Here is a 20,248-nt window from a genome sequence, read left to right on the forward strand (position 1 = left end):
GGCTGAAAGATCTCTCACATTATCTTTTTTGTTCGTTCATTTTAACCCATTAATAAAATTAACCCCTCCTTCTGCAAAGTCATAATTTATCACAAGAGTGATATATAAATATATATATGGATTCTCTTGGTGATTGAGTATATGTTAGGACATGTCATACAAATAATAACGTTGTTTTTGCACGACAATACTCATGACTTCGCTGGTGTCCCTGAGACCACGTTATAATTGAATGGATACATGGGGACACATCACATGGTAGTTGTAGAGTCAATTGCCAGGGCATGTGAGACACTAGTTAAATCCGCAATAATCATGTACTAAAAAAAAAGATATTCATGTGCTACTTGTATTTTTTGAACTTGCATATATTAATATATAATCGTTTGAAAATCTATGGCTCTCACCGTGATTTGACTATTGATAATGCCCGCCCATTATGAGTCGTGTGCATGAACATATATGCATATGATACAGGAAAGAAAGAACGAAGAAGTCAATTGCCAGAAAGTGAAGATAAGTAGCCTTCTATATATTAATTAATATATTCTGCAAGTGGTCGTCGATATTGCCAAGATTAATAATGCCCATTCTCTCAATTCATATATATGTGTCCAAAAATTGTTCATAAGTACCCGTCAATTTCTTTCAATGGAATAATTTCCCCAACTAGAAGGATAATTCATGAGCAAGGTTAGATGATTAATACAATCAGATCATAGAAGTAGTTATACTTACCATCTCGAGATAATAAGAAACAATTTCTCAACTTATATTTTTAATTCTATAGAAAAAACGTTAACAGAACGAGCTTATTAGGGTTCAGAAATTCATTAAAAATTTATTTCCATATGATGTTAGAATTTTGTGAGCTGTGAAAGGAGCCAGCTAGCTAGGGATAGCAATGAGTATTGCTAATCGAATTTTTTAATATTTATATCCTATTAGTTATATTTTGGATTTCAGGTATATATATAATGACTATCTATTATATACTATTATTTATTAATCAATAAAAAATATATATATATATACAGTAATATTTATTATTTTACCATTTAATATACATACATATACTTTAAATATAAATACACACACGTGTGTGTGTTTTATGGACATCAAAATATTTATTATAACCAATAATTGCCAAACACGCTCTCAGGTCTTTGCCACATGAAAATTTTGTAAATCGTAAACAGATATCTATGAAGTAAAGGAAACGGGAGTCGTTATACATATATATATATATATAAAAAAAAAAAGAGAGAGAAACTTAGGCCCTATTTGTTTGCTGGAAAGTAGTTTTTTATTTGGAAAGTGAATTCCAGGAAAGTATTTTCGATATTTGGTAGTGTAATGAAAAATAAGTTGAAAAATATTTTCCAGTGTTTGGTTATGTCATGGAAAATGAGATGGAAAATAACTTATTAATGTTTTATTTTTCTCAAGTTTATTAAAATAATGATAAACAAATCTTACAAATTAAAATGTTGAATGAGAATGAAATTGAAAAAAATATAATTTCATAAATTATCTCAAATAAAATAAATAAAAATCAAAATAATAGAGATCAAATCTAAAAAATTAAAAAAAATTGAAAGATGAAGAAATTAAAATAATAATAATTAATATTTCATAAATTATTTCAAATAAAATAAGTAACAATCGAAAGAATGAGGACCAAATTTGATAGATAAAAAATTTCAATAAAAAAATGATAAGAAAAAAGCAAATGGTAATTATAAAAATAAGGACCAAAGTTAATATAAAAATTAAATTTTAAGAGATGAAATTGAAAAATAAATATTCAAAACAAATTATATATATCAATCAAAAGTTTGAAGATTAAATTTGATATAATCATCAAATAATGACATTTTTAAATTTTTCACAACTTTCAGAAAATGTTTTCCGCCCAAATTTTTCAGGAAAACACTTTCCTGAAAACCAGGCCAAATTTTCTTTGACTGGAAAGTGTTTTCCGTTGACCAACTTTTCTAATGGCAAACAAACACAGGAAAGTTTGGAAAGTGATTTCCCGGAAACCACTTTCCGGAAAACAAACACAGCCAAAAGGGAAAACACTTTCCTGGAAACCAAACCAAATTTTTCTTTGACTGCAAAGTGTTTTCCGTTGACCGAAAAGTGTTTCCGTTGACTAGAAAGTGTTTTCCGTTGACCAACTTTCCTAATGACAAACAAACATATAAAAGTTTGAAAAGTAGTTTCCTAAAAACTACTTTTTGGGAAACAAACATGGTCTTACATGGAGATGTGGTTATTCCTATCATAATTTAGTGATATATATTGTCTCAAAATAAAACATACTTGAAATACTAAGAAAGACAAATTATTTTTCACGTTATACATGTTTACTTATTAAATAATTTTTAAGAGTAATATTTTTTCTTTGATGATGTGGAAAAAATAAATTATTAATTCAGTAATTATTTTAATTTTAATTTTAATGTTTTATGTTCATCCTATTTCTCTCTATATTATTAATATAGTAATTATTTCGTATTTTTTTCTTCTTTCTTCTGCCCATTCTATTTCTCTCTATATTATTTTCTGATTTCTTATTATTATTTTTTTAATTTTTCACATGTCAGATTTAATGGTTCAAATTAATTATATATAAAAAAATGAAGGGTCTGGATCGATCTAAATGTGAACATGATTTGAAAATATGAAAATATTAAGAGTTCATTTTTTAAAAAAGAAAATTTATAATCCATGTCCTACCCCTCGTTTATGGAGTGGTAGAAATCACCTCAAAAAATTATAGTGGCAATTATGATACATCTTATATTTATTTCAAGTTTCACAAAATTTTAATATCAACAAAATAAATTATGATTGATGATAAAATTGATAATATATATATCATCAAACATGTATATATAATAAAGATAATTGTTTGAAATATCAATATAAAACATTTTAAATATTTATATAACTATCAAACAATCACTACTAAAATCTTATTTTGCAATAGCGCTATCAGCTATTGAAATCAAGAGAAACTAATATATACATTGGTTCCTTCCAGGGCGGGTGTCTTGTAGAACAATGCCAATCACTGATTAAGATCATCATAAATGATGTTATAATGAGGGTGAGTTGCTATGGTACGTTTGGTTATGGGACAAAAAAAAATATAGAGATAATATGAACAATAATATATTTGATTAAAGAGATAGGAATATAAATAAATAAAAAATTGTACTTGGGATAATTTTAAAATGAATTTATGTATTTTTAAAATAAAAGGTACAAAAAATATATATTTTTAGAGACAATATTTTTTTTATCTCTAAAATATTATTGTAAAAACTCTCAATTCTAAAATTATACAACTAATTATGCATGAAATGATAAAAATAGTTATTATCATAGTTTTAAAACTCGATCTGGGATAGACCCGAGGCAAGGCTCAAGTCACTAGTCAGGAGGGTTAACCCAAGTTGAATATAATTGTTTTGTAAAAAATAATCAAAACAATGTTATTTTGATGAAAAAACATTTTTAGAAAAAAGTTAATGGTTTTTGACACTGGTTTTACCTCAAGTCAATCAAGTCATGAATCAACTAGGGTTTTTAATGGGTCAGAACGAGTCAATCCTTACTCTATTTTTTTAAAAATAAAACAGTCCAGGCCTTAGGTTGGTCAGGCTCCTCGTTGACCCATCGGGTCGATCCAAATTTTATAACTAGAGTAATTATACTATTATAAATTTCAAATCTCAATATAAACTAAAGTAAAAAAATAATAGTCCATTATTTTTTAAATATGTAAGTTTGACAATAATTCATATTAAGGATAAAATAAACATTTTCTTATATGTTATTATATTTTATCCACTATCAATCAAACAGGATATAAAGACACCCAAAAAAATAGAGATAATATGAACAATAATATGTTTGGTTAAATAGACAGAGACAAAAATATAATAGTAAATTTATACCCGAGATTTTTTTAAAATGAATTTATGTATTTTTAAAATAGAAGGTATAAAGAAAACATGATTTTAGAGATAATTTTTTTTTATCTCTAAAATATTATTGTAAAAAACTCTCAATTCTAAAATTATACAACTAAGACTTGAAATGATAAAAATAGTTATTATCATGGTTTTAAAACTTGATTTAGGATAGATCTGAGGCAATGCCCAAGTCACTAGTCGGGAGGGTTAACCCAAGTTGAACCTAATTGTTTTGTAAAAATTAATCATAACAATGCTTTTTTGATGAAAAAACTTTTTAGAAAAAAGTCAATGGCTTTTGACACTGGTTTTACCTCAAGTCAATCAAGTCATGAATCAACTAGGGTTTTTGATGGGTTAGGATGAGTCAATCCTTACTCTATTTTTTTAAAATAAAACAATCCAGGTCCTAGGTTGGTCAGGCTCCTCATTGACTCGTCAGGTCTATCCAAATTTTATAACTAGAGTAATTATACTATTATTAATTTCAACTCTTAATATAAACTAAAGTGAAAAAATAATATTCAATTACTTTTTAAAATATGTAAATTTGACAATAATTCATATTAAGGATAAAATAGATATCTTCTTATATTTTATCATGTTATATCCACCATCAATCAAACAGGATATAAAAATATTTACATCATTACCCTACATAATTTTATTTTCATTTCATGTTCTATCTCGTTCCTCTCTCCCTATTGTATCCGTTTCTTTTGACCTAAAACAATATATATATATAAAACAATATATATATATAAAACAATATATATATATATATATATATATATATATATATATAGTCATGTCCATAAAAATTTAAAAAGAAAAAAGAAAAAAAAGGAGAGAAGAGTGGTCATTTTAATTAGTTAATTTATTCTTTTGTTACAAAGAAGATCTTGAAATTCGGAATTTTTTAAAGAAAGAAATATATTAATGCCAGTTAAACTACTACCCCGAACAATTATTTAATTTTCTAATTAATGATCATCTTTTGCAAAAAGAAAACTACAAATCCTTGAAAATTATTTAATTTGTAATTAATGAACTATCAACGATTAAATTTCCATCACTCGTCAATGATCAGCACTCAGTGCAAGCTAGGGAATTCTAAATTATCATTGATAAATTGGAAATTTAAAAAGGTACGAAATCATCAACGGCAATAACATTACAATTATTATCATACATAGATTAAAAATAAATAAATTTAATGCCACCTGTACTACTAGTCAAGCTCTAAAATGATACTTGCAATGCGAACAAAACCGTCGCTTACAATTATATATATATATATATATAGCTGTCTCAACATTTTGATCTTAGTGCTTTAGTTTTATACTAGATGCCATGGCCACGTGCTAATATGGGCTTGAGGTATATTTATGTGTTATTGTGGGTTTATAAAAAAAAATATAAAAAAATTATATGGAAAAAGACTGTTGTAATTTACAATGTTTTCAAGAAAAAAACTATAAAAATAATTTTAGAAAAAAAACATAAAAAAATGAAAGGAAAAAAAACCACATAGGGAAACACTGTAGCAATCTATAGTGTTTTGTGAGAAAATATACAGTTGTATTTCTCAACCAGCTCAATATTAAAAAAATAAAATTGACAAAGATAATTTTGAAAAACATTCATAACAAAAAATACCATGTGGGGAATGACTGTAGCAATCCACAATGTTTTAAAGAAAAAAAAAATACAAAGCTAAATTCTCAACCAGCTTAATATTAAAAAAAAATAGAAGCAACAAAGATAATTTTGAAAAAAAAAATCATATAAAAAAATTCATAAAGAAAAAAAAGAAAAAAAGACTCATATAGGGAAACACCATAACAATCCATAATGTTTTGTGAGAAAACTACAATTATAATTCTCAACCAGCTCAATATTAAAAAAAAATCGACAAAGATAATTTTGGAAAAAATCATTAAAAAACATAAAAACCATGTGGGAGAATACTGTAACAACCAACAATGTTTTAAAGAAAAAAACTACAAAGCTAAATTCTTAACCATCTCAATATTCAAAAGATAAATTCGACAAAGATAATTTTAGAAAAAAAAACATGTGGAAAAACACTGTAACAAAACATAAACCATGTGGGAAAACACTATAGCAATCGACAATGTTTCTAAGAAAAAAACTATAAAGCTAAATTATCAACCAGTTCAATCGTAAAAAATAAAATCAACAAAAATAAAAAAATGAAAAAAAGAAGAAGATAATTTTGGAAAAATAAAAATAAAAAAATAAAAAAAAGAAGAAGATAATTTTGGAAAAATAAAAATAAAAAAAGAAGAAAAAGAAGAAAAAAACATGTGGGGAATGGAAAAAAAACAAAAAAAAAAAGAAAGAGAAAACAAGCAGAGAATGGAAAAAAAAACTTGTGGGGAAAGCCATAATACTTTACTCCACGCGTTTTAGAGTATTAACTAGCTTTGATACCCGCGTGATGCCGCGAGTTTTTTTTTTTGCATAAAAAATATTAAAAAAAATAAAAATTTAAAAATCTTGGGTTTTTCTGCAAAGTTATACCTAAGAATCTTGGGTTTGGCTGCAACGTCTGACCTAAGAGTAATATTTATAATATTAATAATAAAATTAAACTTGCATGACCCAAGTTTAAGTGAGTCTGGCTGTAACACCGGACCTAAGAATACTGGATGGGGGTCTGGCTATAAGGTCGTGTCATAAAAGTGTGATAATTAAATAGATTAATTAAAAAAACAAAGAAAAAAAATCAACAGGAAGGAAAAAATTAATGAAGAAAAAGCAAAAAAAAACATTGAATTAATTGGGTCAACCATTTAAACCAGGTTATCCTGTAAAACCTGAGATTTGCGTCATGAAAGTTTGATAACTAAATAGAAAAAAGAAATGACGGGTTTACCTAGAATTAACCGGGTTAACCCATCAAACCAAGTTAACCCGTCAAGCTCAGGATACGTGTCATGAAAGTATGAAAGTCTGATAATTAAATAGAAAGAAAATTAACTTTAACAAACTAAACTAAATGAAAAAAATAACTCGTCAAATCAGGTTAACCCATCAAACCCGAGATTCGTATCATGAAAATGTGATAACTAAATAAAAAAAAAATTAACATTAACAAACTAAATCAAAGAAAAAAAATTCATTAAAAAAAATAAAAAGAAAAAACAAAAGAAAAAAACAGTTATATAATATAATACAATATAATAATAATTATAATTATAATTATAATGAAAAGACAGTGGGGAAAATTTAAAAAATGAAAAAAAATTGGGGAAAGCTAAAGCTAAAGCTAAATTCTCAACCAACTCAATATTGAAAAATAAATTTAACAAAGATAATTTTAAAGAAAAAACATGTGGGAGAAACACTGTAACCAAACAAAAACCATGTAACGAGAAACACTGTAGTAATCCATAGTATTTTTTTTTTAAAAAAAGCTACAAAGCTAATCTCTCAACCAGCTCAATATATAAAAAAAACCGACAAAGGCTATCTAAAAAAACAAGAAGTCAATTTTGGGTAAAAGAAATGAAAAAAAATGTACAAAAAAGGAAACAAAAGCGAAAAAAAAAACATGTGGGGAAAACTACAGTGTTTTAAAGAAAATACAAAAAAACTAAATTTTCAACCAGTTCAATAGTAAAAAAATAAAATCAACAAAAACAATTCTGAAAAAAACAAAACAAAAAAAAAATATGTAAAAAATGACAATTTTGGAAAAAAATAAAAATAAAAACATATGGGGAAAGCTAAAGCTAGATTATCAGCCAGCTCAATATTGAAAAAATAAATTCGATAAATATAATTTTTTTAAAATATATATGGGGAAACACTGCAGCAAAACAAAAACTATGCAGGGGAAACACTGTAGCAATCCATATTATTTTTTTTTTAAAAAAAACTATAAAGCTAAATTCTCAACCAACTTAATATAAAAAAAATAAAATCTACAAAGACCATTTTGAAAAAAAAAAGAATAAAGAAATCATAAAAAAAAACAATGTATGAGAATATTATATCAATCCACAATGTTTTAAAGAAAAAAATTACATAGTTAAATTTTCAACCAGCTCAATATTTAAAAAAATTAGCAAAGATAATTTTGAAACAAAAATTTTTTTTAAAAAAAAGAAACAAAAAAAAGAAGAAGAAATCAATTTTGGGTAAAAAACAAAAAAACAAAAAAAAAACATGTAAAAACAAAAAAACAACCTGCTACAGTAAATATCCCGTTTTAGAGTTCTTTAATATAACTTGAATTGTCCTCATGCATTTACAAGATTTTAATGAAAGAATTAATCATTCCATTAAAAGTAATTGAAGGTTTCTTGTTAGGTTTGGGTGGTCCACAAAGAAGTTGCTAGGTTTGCTAATAATGTAATGGATCCGCTGGTTGATACAAAATGAACCTAATATTCGCCCATAAAATACTGCTTAATTGAATACAAATTAGGAAGAAGTACAAAACCCTTTTGATAACTTAGATGAAATACTAGATTGGTGATCTATGATCCGTAGCAGCGAGCTGGATCAATTTTTTTCCAATGTAAAAAAATGATCAAGCAATGATAATAGATTTAGAGTAAAAAATATTTAAGACTTAAGTTTGACTCGATTGGGTTAAATAAACTAAGTTAAATCAATAATATAATTAAAAAAGCATAAGTGACATTAAAAAATATAACATTTACTAATATTATAGAAATATATTCCCCCAATATTCTTCAAAGATTATCTTTGTGATCTTATTTAATAACAAAACAAAAATTAAATGAGAACATGATAACTTTATAAAAAGAAAAAATTGAACCCTAATTTCTAACAAATTAAATGTTAAAGGATAAAATTAAAAAAAAATAGACAAAAAAGCTGACTTGAGCCCACCTGAGTCAGCCAAGTCAAATACGTGACCTTTCATGAGATTGGGATAACCATGTAGAAATAAAATTAAATAAACCCACAAAGCTCAATTCTAAAACCAACCCAATATTGCAGGGAGAAATTGAAAATAAAAACTTGCAAGAAAAAAAAAAACCCAAGTCAACTCGAGGTTAACTCACAAAACCTGTGACCTAAGATATTAGATCGAGATAACCCCACATAGAGAAAAGAGAAAAAAAAATAACAAAGTTCAATCTTCAGTCAACCTAATGTTGAAGGATGAGATTGAAAAACAGATCAATTTAAAAAAAAACTTAAAAAAAATTGATATCAACTTGGGCTAATCTTTCAAATATATAACCTATATCAGGAGGTTGAGATCATCTCAAGGAAGGCAAATCTAAAAAAAAAAACATGAAGTCAAATTCTCAATCAATCAAATGTTGAGGGATGAAATTGAACAAATAAATCAATTTAAAAAGGATCCAAAACAAGCAATCAAAAGAATGAGGACCAAATTTGACATAAAAATAAAATGAAACAAAAATACGAGGGATGAAATTGAAAAGAAAATTCAATTAAGAGAATGATTCAAATCAAAACTAATAACAATCAAGAGAATGATGACCAAATTTAATATAAAAATCAAATGAAACAAAATACTAAGGGACAAGATTGAAAAAAAATCAATTAAAAAAAGAATTAAAAAAAGAATGAGGACTAAATTTGATAATAAAACAAAATAACACGGCTTCTTTAAACTTTGGTAGCCCAACATGATTTCCAAGGACATGAGAGAGAAAAGAAGTAGGAGAAGAAAGAAAAGTCTATCGAATCTTCACCATAGCACCGCTATGGACACACATCCCACCAATAAAGAGGTCTCTCTGTAGCTGTCCTCATGCATTCGTGGACACTATTTTTTTGTCGTCGAAAAAGGTTGCACACGCTGTTAGAGCACGATGTATTTGATATATTTTTTTTATTTACTATAATATTTGTTTTTCAAATTAGATCCCTCAAGCCTTAACTATTTTAAATTAATAAAATTGTAAGCATCAAACACATGTTAAAACTTTTCTCCATATCTAGGGAAACAAAAAAAAATAGCAAGTCAAATTTAAAAAAGATTAGTCTCTAATATTTATTTTTAAAAAAGGTTCAATACTTGTCTATTGTAAAATTAAGTCCCCACTGCTTTAATTGTTTTAATTCAATTCAGTTTCATTGATTTTCTTCAAATCAAGCATCAACCGAGAGTCAGTTTTCTTTTCTAACAGTGCAAGTAGCCCAAATTAAGCCAAGCAAAACAAATAATAAAGTCCAACCCCAAATTAGTTTAATATAAAAGGATTAAATTGAAAAATTAAAAATAAAAAAAATACCCAAAAAAAGGAGAAAGAATGTTCTAAAGAATAATAAATTCCCTCACAATCTACGGTAAACATTCAATGCCTTTCAGTATTTTTTTAAATTTAATATGCACCTTAAGGTAAGTCGGCTATTCCCAACTACATACTACTAGCATAGTTATTGAGGGTTGTCATACGATAATACAAATGGTCATCACAAGAAAGATAACAAATAAAATTATGGAGAAAACATTTTTTTCCCCATAAAAATTATCTTATTTTATTTATGTAATCATTTTTCTTATTTTGATGAAAAAATTATTATTTTTATTAACAAGGTAGTTCATTGAATAAAAATTAACAAAAATAAAAAAATGTTTGTGAAAACTACAATGATTTGAACTAAAAAGAAAAGAAAACATATTTTTAATCAATGACTTCATCTTATTCATGCATTTCTTTCTTATTTTGACAGAAAGCATCCTTTTTTCTTTTTTCTTTTTTATGTGAAGCATTGATTTTAGATTATAATTGTGAAAGTAAGTTTTTATTAAAAAGGTAAGAAAATCATGAATCTATTATTTTTACACACTAATGTGAAAAATATCTTAGAATAAAAAGTTGAAAAAAATATATAAACAATTAACAATAAAAATAAAATTTTATTCTCACTCAATATTAATGAACAATTTATTTTAGAAATCCTATATATTAGGCTAATATTAATGAACATTTTACAAGGCAATCAATAATATCATCATAAAAGACTTAAACTTATTTTAAAACAATAACATAATTGGACATTAGCTTAAATATGATTTTTTCACTAGAGAAAACAAATAGCTAATGATAATATGAAATTAACATATGCTAAAAGTGCCTTATCATTTCACTATAATAATTAACAGCGAAATGTCTTGGCATTTCACATTTTAATCTTTAAAAATTAAAATTTTGTAGAATTATTTTTTTTAATTTTCATCCTCTAACATTAGGTTTACTGAGTATTGAATCTTATAATTTATAATTTATTTTTTATGGATTTATCTTGGTCTTATGACTCAAGTTATGAGTTTTGCGAGTTAGCTGGTTTGACTCGGGTAATTTTTTTTCCTTTTTAATTATTTTTTTCTCAAATTAATCTTTCAATATTGGACTTCATAATCATAATCATAATTATTTTTTATTTTATTTATATGGGATTATCATTGTTTCATGACGTAGGTCGCGAGTTTTGCAGGTTAGTCGTATTGACTCGGGTCATTTTTTTCTTTTTTCTTTTTTAATTATGTTTTTTTCCTCAAATTCATCTTTTAATATTGAATTGATTAGTAATTTGACTTCATAATCATAATCATAATTATTTTTTGATTTGTTTTTTATGGGGTTATCATGGTCTAATGACCCGGGTTGCGAGTTTTGCTGGTTAGCCAGGTTGACTCAAGTTTTTTTTTCCTTTTTTAATTGATTTTTTTTCAATCTCAACCTTCAATAATAGGTTGATTTAGAATTAATATATATATATATATATATATATATATTCTCTTTATAGAGTTATCCTGGTCTCCTCACCTGGGTTCGACAAGTTAACCTGGTTTGACTCTAATAATTTTTTTTATATTTTTTTTCAATTTAATTCTTCAACATTGGGTTGATAGAAAATTGAGCTTCATAATTTATTTATTTTTTAATTTTCTTTCTATGAGGTCTTATTACCTGGGTCACGGATTAAGCGAGTTGACTTGATTTTTTTCCCATTTTTTAGTTGTTTTTTTTTTTAATTTCATCATTCAATATTGAGTTAATTATGAATTAGGCTTCATAATTTATTATGGTTTGCATTCTATGAGGTTATCCTAGTTTCATAACCATCCAAGAGTTTGTTCGATTGATTCGAGTGGTTTTTGTGTCCTTTTATATATATATATATATATATATATATATATATATATATATATATAATTTCATCCTTCAATATTAGATTGATTATAAATTGAACTTCATAATTTATTTTGATTTGTTTTTATAGGGTTATCTCGTTCTTAAGATCCAGATTTGACAAGTTAACCCGGGTTGACTTAGCTTATTTTTTTAGTTAAATTTTGTTTTTAATTTCATCTTTTAACATTAAGTTGATTGAGAATTGAGTTTAATATATATATATATATATATATATATATATATATATAGGGTTATCAAGGTCTAATGACTTGAGTAGTAGATTTGACATATTAACCCAAGTTGATTCGAGTCTATCTAATACGTTATCATTTTAATACTTAAAAAAAATATCATCTCAATCTTCATATAATTATATTGTTTTACCTATTAAAAATACATTAACAATATTTTAATGTTTTTTATATAAAAAAATAATTAAACTCTCAACATAGCACGGATAAGCACATGAACGAGTGATAGTGAGATGTTCGTACTTGCAAGAGCTTGTGAGTTTAAATTTTTTATTTGAATATTTCAGCTTCGGAAAAAATGCTCTTTTATTAAAGGAAGTTATAATGCAGTATGTTATTATAATAATATGACTTCTTTGCCATGCTTGCTACTAATCTTGATCCACTAATCTTGATCCACTAACCACTGATTACGTGTTGCAGAATTCTATCTTTGATAACAAAAAATAAAAAATAAAAAAATACAAGAAATAATTTTACTTTAAAATTAAGTACTGGTATTTAAAATAAAAGAAAAACAAATATTTATTAAGGCACTAGTCTTAGTAGTTTCTAAGAAGAAGAATAAAGAAATATTAAAAAAAAAAAAAATAGCGGGTAGAAGAAGTTGGAAGAGCGGCTGCCTAATGCCGCTGCCCAAATCAAAATTTTCCTTCTTTCTTTCTTTTAAAAAATCATAAATAATTAGCACAAAGATCAAATTCACTAAAAGTTAAAAAAAATAATTACTTATCCCATCAATTCTCTACTTTTTTTTTAAAAATATTTTAAAAATAAAAGAGAAGTAAAGAAAATGGGAAATTTTGATTAAAAAGAGGGTTTTTTTATTTTATAAAAAAATAAAATAATTATTATAAAAATCAGAGTGATTATTTTATAATAAATTTATTTCTCTGTTAAAGTATGCGGTTTTACCTTTCCGAAAACCAGCAAGCACTAGTCAACAAGTTGAAACTCTCCCTCCAAAAAAGACCTCTTCCCTTTTTTCTTATATCTCCTTCATCATCACATATTACTAATCTCCTACCTTCCAATTCTCTCTCTCGCTCTCAAAAATCACCGAGACATAAATTTCCTTAGTTGAACGGGCGACGATGCCACAAGTGGATCTTGAAACTCTAGTCTCAGCCTGCGCCGGAGGCACCTGCGACAGCAAAATCGCCTGTGAAACTCTCGCCGCCACCACCACTAACACAAACAACTACCGCTCCCAACCGCCACCACCACCAGACTCGCCCGATGTTGCCGAAGTACCACCAGATTTCCCGCCAGAATCCTTCTGGCTGTCCAAAGACGCCGAACTCGACTGGTTCAACACCAACGCTTACTATGAACGCAAAGATTCTACAAAAGGAAACTCAAACTCCGCAAACTTAAACCCGAACCTAATCCCCAATCCCAACCATAACTCCTCCAATTCACAGCGTTTCTCTTCCTTTCACTCTAAGGCATCAATCATTGGCTTACCAAAGATACAGAAATCAACCTTCGTTGTTGACACAAAGAAACGCCGCATCTGTAAACATGGAAACACACGATTGTTTCCTAAACGGTCCGGTTCGACCGGTAAGTCGGATCCGACGGGTATGATTGAACCGTCTTCACCCAAAGTATCTTGTATGGGAAGAGTAAGATCGAAGAAAGATCGCCGTAGATTGCGGAAAAAACAGCTACAGCAACAAGAACAGCTATCTTTTCAATCAAGCGGAAAGAAGGAAAGTAGTAGAAAGGACAAGAAGAAAGAAGCAGGTTTCTTTGCTAGTCTTAAAGCTATTTTCAGGTGTAAGAGTAACATCAAAGATAAATCACATAGGACCACCGGCAATGACACGTCGTATGGTGGATCGGTTAGCGAGAGTTACACGTTTAACAAATCGAGTGATATCAGGGATCGGTTGCCGGCGAGTGATAGAGACGCGCCGCATAGGAGGAGCTTTGGAATGGAACCGTTGGCGGCGGAGCCGGTTGTTGGTTTGGGAGGGATGACTAGGTTCGCGTCAGGGAGGAGATCGGAGTCGTGGAGCGTTGAAATTGGCGTGGCATGATCCGATTGGTCAAGTAAACAATTTGGTCCAGGGTGAAGTAAAAGGGGGTAGGAGCGCTTTTGGTTGCGGTCGTGAATGGTAGGCATCTTTTGTGCCGTGGGTTTGAATTACGGTTAGGATGACGTGGCATGGTGGATTAACCATTTCAAGCGCGGTAACTACAGTAATTACCTTTCCACGTTTTTTTTTTTTTTTGTCTTTTTTGTTTTCATGGTTTGTGAATTTTTCTTTTTTGTCTTTTTTCAAAAGTTATACAAATAGGGCTTGTAGATATATAATGAGTGTAAATTTTGTTAAATAATGCAGTTAATGAAGGCTATTATATCATTGGATCATAGTGGTTTGTCTCAAGAGGATGCAAAGCTATTATTTTGTTCCTCCCTCCTTGCATGAAATTTTATAATTTCTTGGGTTAAATGCATGGAAGATTAATTTTGATGTTCTATGTTAAAATTCACCACTGTTTTGCCTTGGAAAATCTGGTTATCCCTCTCACATCCATGCTAAGGAATTTGTGTAGATTGATCAGCTAGATTAAGACTTTAGAAAACATGGAATCTTGAAGATATAATACATGTTTCAATTATAATTCAAGGGGTTTACAAATTCAAGGAACCTCTTAATTACTTCTGATGACTTTCTAAATTAAGTTGAAATGGAGTTCTCCTAAGCAGAACCAAAGTGAGTTTTCTTCCTAATTAGATGTGGGATTTGGTTACTTTGAAAAAGGAGGCGAGTTCGGAATTTGTATTGTTTTGGATATTCGAGAAGTGTAGTAGATGATGATTTTCAAAGTGTTTTTCGTTTTAAAATATATTAAAATTATATTTTTTTATTTTTTAAAAATTATTTTTAACATTGTAATATTAAAAGGATATGAAAATATCAAAAAAATATTAAATTAAAATAAAAAAATAAAAAATTTTAACAAGTAAAAATAAACGTGTGGTCTTCATCTGCTTAGTGATAATGCTCTGTGGTCTTATCACTTTGTTGGGTTTTGTTCAAATTATCTTCTAATTTGTTGTGGTTAGGTGGGTCATTCATTAGCTTACAAGTGAGGGAATCCCCTTGGAAGGCCCATCGTCATTATTGACTTCTGTGGTCTTTGTGTGATCGATCGATGGTTTAAAATCTTGACTGAGTTCGTATTTCACCCACCCATTTGTCTAACAACTTGACTGCTTCACTGTCAACATACATCATGTTCATTTTATAGCCATAACTCGGAGGAAAAAAAACAAAATAAAGAGTTCTGGTTACGTCTTGAATGTACTGAAATCAAAGTTGATAGCTTCGTTAATTTTAGGCCTGTAAAATTAATTGAGATGTCCTTCAAGCTGATCGCACCATGTTAATAATAATAATAAAAAAAGAGTTCAGCCCAGAAATCTGTACCTCAACTTGACTGCTCGATCATAATCGAAACTCATCATCATGGGTGTTTGTCTGCGGGCTGAATAAGCAATGGTGGGGGAAAAAAAACTGATCAAAACTCTTAACAGCGATTGTTGTTAGAAGGAAGGGGGGTTTAGAATGGTTATTTCTGGGTTCTGAAATCAAGATCAGAACACCAACTCATGATTTTAAACCAAGGGTGTAGCAATAATCAAGTCCACCATGATTGTTCTATTTCAGATGAGAATGACACCAATTGGTTCAATCTTGTTGTTCTCGAAACTTCATCACTTCGTGGGGACAAGTAATTCGTTGTCGGATTGTTCCACTAGGGAGCTTCTGTCAAGGAATCGATCTCAAATTCCTTGCATAAATTTGAACACAGTTGGCAAATTTGACACGTAATATCATGAATGTAGGGAACAATGTCCATATCACTTTCATGAAGTTAGCAGCTTGGATTTAGAGTAAAATTCAAGATGGTTGTTATGAGCTTTATACATGTTCTTTCCAATCTGCTATTTCAGGCCAGAAACGGTCAAATTGAAGACGAATTAATTGCAATCAGCTTATCGTGCCCCTTAAAAATGTTTCAAGCAAAAAAGAAATAAGGGTGAAGTTGCATCTGCAGACAGGAAAAGATCATTTCCATGATCTACGCTGGTAAATTTGTCCATAATACTACATAAATAAGTTCGTAAGACAGGAAAGGAACATTTTGTTTCCTGTGGGAACAATATTAATCGGAGAATTCATTATATAGTTCAACCTTTCTTCCATTCAGTGACTGCAAAGGCCTTGAGTTCTGCTTGTAATCAGCACCCAATGGAGCTTTCAGGGCTTCTACCTGCTCCTTGGATATTGTTCTCACCTACATATTTGTGTGCCATTATCAAAAAGTCTGCTTGTATGTTTATCTGCATACGTGTGTGTGTAGCTATATATATATATATCTTACCTTGCCAAGAACGTTCCAGATCACATTTTCCGTGCATGGTGGACTGGTGATAGAGCCGATGTATCTGTAATACTTGCGGGTGTTTTTTCTTAATAGCTTGTTGTCCAATGCCCCAATAGGAATTTGGGCTTCTTCATTGCCTGCACACGCGTCCTTTGCTAGATCACCCAGCTTGTTTGTAATCTGCAACCATGAAGAGCTCTTATTGGTTAAAACTTTCCTTGAGAGATGCCATACCTTCAATCTATTCATGCAGAACAACATCAGAAGGAGGAACCCTGAGCGATTGCCTCAAGGAAAGTGAACCTTTTCCAGGAAGGAACAGGATTGTTTACTTCAACCTAAGACTTACAGTGAAGTAATTGCTTGTTTACATTACTGCAACACATGCCCTTTAGGAATAACGAAAACCAGTATAGATGAAAAAACTGCGATGTAACGTCTACCTTACTGATAAACGGATCAGCATCACCAAGTTCGTAGAGCATTGACACAACAGCGATGGCGCCGGAATCTGACAGGTGGACTAGATGAAGCTCGGCAGCGTATCTGCAGATATAGAATGCCAATCAAGTTCAATTTGGTGTCCACTTCTATTTATCAAACATTTTTGCAATCTATACTGATTGCAAAAATGTGTAATTTTTGTGAGTTGAGAGAGAGCATACTGGACTCCGTCAATCTGATGTTCGGAGGGAGAATGCCAGTGCATTTGCTTAAAAGTGTAGTTTTTACCATCTACAATCAAGACTCCACAGTTCCCCTCATAGTGCAACTGCATATAGAAAATTCAGAATTCAGAATAATTATTACTACTTTAAATTTATGAAAAACAAATGATATCTTGGATAAGCATGTATGAAGTTGTCCAAGAGATCTCTTGAAACTATTTTTCTCCATTAGCTCATATGAATCTAACCTACCACAACATGTATGTCAGCCCATTCAAAGAGTTGATTACAGTATATTAATTTCTTATGATAAAATTAACAAAATTGTGTCAAGTTCAGGAATAAACCCCAATATTAAAGCCATTGTTAACAAGAATAGCATTTCCACGCTTGTAAACCCTGGTCAAGGGTGTCAAACTTTTGTTTTCCACTGCCTCGTTCTTGATGATGTTGATAGGAGACTGAAGTTTCCCAGATGAGCATGTTGAGAATTTGGGGTTCAAGCTTCCCCAGTTGGCAGGGCCATGTAAACCAGCATAACTGAATTCAAATACAGAACCTGCCAGGAAAATTTCAAGAATCAAAGTCAGCTAGTTTGTGACATAACAATAACAAAAGATCATATAACTTGTCAAAGAAACATAAATATGTGTTTCAGAAAAGAAAAGAAAAAAACTCTGTTTGTGTGCGTGTGTGGGGGAGAAAGAGTAGCGCGTGCGAAGGAGAGTCATACCGTGAGCTTGCTGTCCAAAATTTGCGAAAGCAACAGCAAACAACAATGCAATAGAAATGAAAGAGGAGGAGAGTTGAGGAGCCATATTTTGCAGGTGCGCTCTCATCTCAGACTAATTAAGACCTTCTCCTCGAAGATGTTTGTTAGAGAGAGGCTGGCTCTCTTGCTTTAAGTTGTTCAATTATAGGCTCAACTTGTAGCTGTACTGGTGCTAAATTTGGAGAGAGCTGGTAAATTTAGCTGTACTTTTCTCAAAACCTTCGGTACACCTTCTTCTGTATGTCTATGTCTATTTATATACGTGGTGAGCTTGCCCTATCCTGCTTCATTTTTTGTTTGATGTTCTAAAAGAAACCTTTATCCTAAGCCAGGGGGTTAATCAAAATGCTTTAAATTAATGCAGATTATTGGATATGCACTTTTGTCACAAAGTAGCAGCTTGGCTCTGTTATTATTACAAGTAGAAAACGCAGAAAGCTGGCTTGGGAGAAAATGGAGACCATCGGCTAGCTTTTTCTGATAACTGATTCAGAGATTAATCAAACTTATTGAATGACTATATTTAGACTAATATAATCTGCATCTCTGAATTCTTGCACTGGTCACATTGTTGTTCAAGATGGATTGACACCAGCTGACTGGTTTTCTACCTTTTCTAGGTAAACTCTTTTTGTCCATTGAATAAAATTTACAAAACTTTTTATCATTAAAATAGCCAGAAGCTTCGCAATTTCATGCATGATATGAAGGTACTGGCCACAATCATAAAAGAAACATGATCTCACTGCCATTAAGTTAGGTGCAGGATGGCTGGTCTACTTTGCTAAGCACAAACTAAAGCATCTCCTAACTTCTAATTAATGGAGGAAGGAAGACTATTTTAATCAGCAGTGGAAGTTCTTACGAATCCAATAACCATGGTTTCTATTTTCTAGAAATGTCTGTGCCAGATATGTATATGCAATACTGCTATTACCTAGGGACCCCGACTCCCTAGGTAGCACATTGTTCAAGGTAAGACAATGAGAGAACTATTTACTTCACACAGCCAATTTGTTAAGCCTGGCTACCTCATGTTTCATGTAAATTATAACCAGATAAAAAAGCAGAAAAACATAACAGTTAAGGAGAAAGGGAACCAGAAAAAAGGATGCTAAAACTAAGGCAGATGCAGATTTTGCTATCAATTAAAGGGTTAATTACACATGATGAAGTCCAAAAAATCCAACTAGCCTAGGAATAGAACTCCTAGGTTGGATAATCGTTTAATCAATTGATCGTAGCAATCTTATCTATGCTTCCTAGTCAAGGTAGTTGATAGCTTATACTTGATGCTTGATAGGTCAAGGTGCCTTGTGGATAGTACCTGTAAAAAGTCTTCTTTGGTGGAGATGAGAACTCTCCGATGCTTAAATAAATATTTTTTTAGAGAGAGAAAATACAAGAATATTCTAGAGAGAGATGCTCTGAAAATATATATGTAGTAGAGAATGAAGATTGCGAACCTTTGTTCTGAAAGGTCTCATGGTGTATTTATAGCCCATGAGTCTTGTCTTTTTGTAAAAAAGAGGGTTTGGAGTGTAATCTTACCCTATTAGCATTTAATGAGGGATAAATATCCCTTACATCTATATTAATGTTTGATTGAAATATGGTAGATCATTGGAGGAATTTTATACACCTAAAAGGTGTATGGAGATTAGGGTCCAAAACATCAAATGTAGCGAAGCTTATGGAGGCTGAGTTCTTCTCCTAGGTTAGATCCAATGAAGGATGGTCATTCCAAGACCAAGTACCTTGAGTTTGACATGTTTACCACACCCATGTTGTCTTGAACTTGGCAATCCGCCAAATCTAAGTGACTTGGACTTGACGGACGACCAATTCTAAGTGCCTTGGGTCTGGCATGTTTGCTAGACCCGCGTTGTCTTGGACTTGGCTGATTGCCAAGTCCAAGTGCCATAGGCTTGACATGTTTGCCAGACTCGCATTACCTCATTCCCTTGGGTGTGCCAAGGGAGGA

At 29.9% G+C, this 20,248-nt stretch overlaps 2 protein-coding genes across 2 annotated transcripts; one reads left to right on the plus strand and one right to left on the minus strand.

The window, feature by feature from the left end:
* The first annotated feature begins 13,348 nt into the window (after positions 1-13,348).
* LOC7467578 (uncharacterized) lies at positions 13,349-14,800 on the plus strand. The gene has a single exon (XM_002322792.4). It carries the CDS (start codon positions 13,515-13,517, stop codon positions 14,463-14,465), a length of 951 nt encoding a protein of 316 aa, XP_002322828.1. The 5' UTR covers positions 13,349-13,514; the 3' UTR covers positions 14,466-14,800.
* Positions 14,801-16,489: 1,689 nt separating this feature from the next.
* Positions 16,490-18,796, minus strand: LOC7465269 (alpha carbonic anhydrase 1, chloroplastic). The gene is made up of 6 exons (XM_002323391.4): positions 18,226-18,796; positions 17,840-18,051; positions 17,490-17,596; positions 17,268-17,370; positions 16,822-17,004; positions 16,490-16,734 (listed from the first exon to the last, which is right to left on the minus strand). The coding sequence occupies exons 1-6, from the start codon at positions 18,329-18,331 to the stop codon at positions 16,603-16,605; spliced, it is 843 nt and encodes a 280-aa protein (XP_002323427.3). The 5' UTR covers positions 18,332-18,796; the 3' UTR covers positions 16,490-16,602.
* Positions 18,797-20,248: the final 1,452 nt, after the last annotated feature.

The sequence above is a fragment of the Populus trichocarpa genome, chromosome 16 (genome assembly GCF_000002775.5).
Source record: "Populus trichocarpa isolate Nisqually-1 chromosome 16, P.trichocarpa_v4.1, whole genome shotgun sequence".
Classification (NCBI taxonomy): domain Eukaryota; kingdom Viridiplantae; phylum Streptophyta; class Magnoliopsida; order Malpighiales; family Salicaceae; genus Populus; species Populus trichocarpa.

Bases quoted from the DNA above. Each gene is read 5' to 3' on its own strand.
- LOC7467578 (XM_002322792.4), top strand. From the start codon at position 13,515: ATGCCACAAGTGGATCTTGAAACTCTAGTCTCAGCCTGCGCCGGAGGC.
- LOC7465269 (XM_002323391.4), bottom strand. From the start codon at position 18,331: ATGAGAGCGCACCTGCAAAATATGGCTCCTCAACTCTCCTCCTCTTTC. The intron at 17,371-17,489 runs GTATGCTCTCTC...CTATATCTGCAG, and splicing joins CATCAGATTGACGGAGTCCA to ATACGCTGCCGAGCTTCATC. The intron at 17,005-17,267 runs GTAGACGTTACA...TCATGGTTGCAG, and splicing joins CTGATCCGTTTATCAGTAAG to ATTACAAACAAGCTGGGTGA.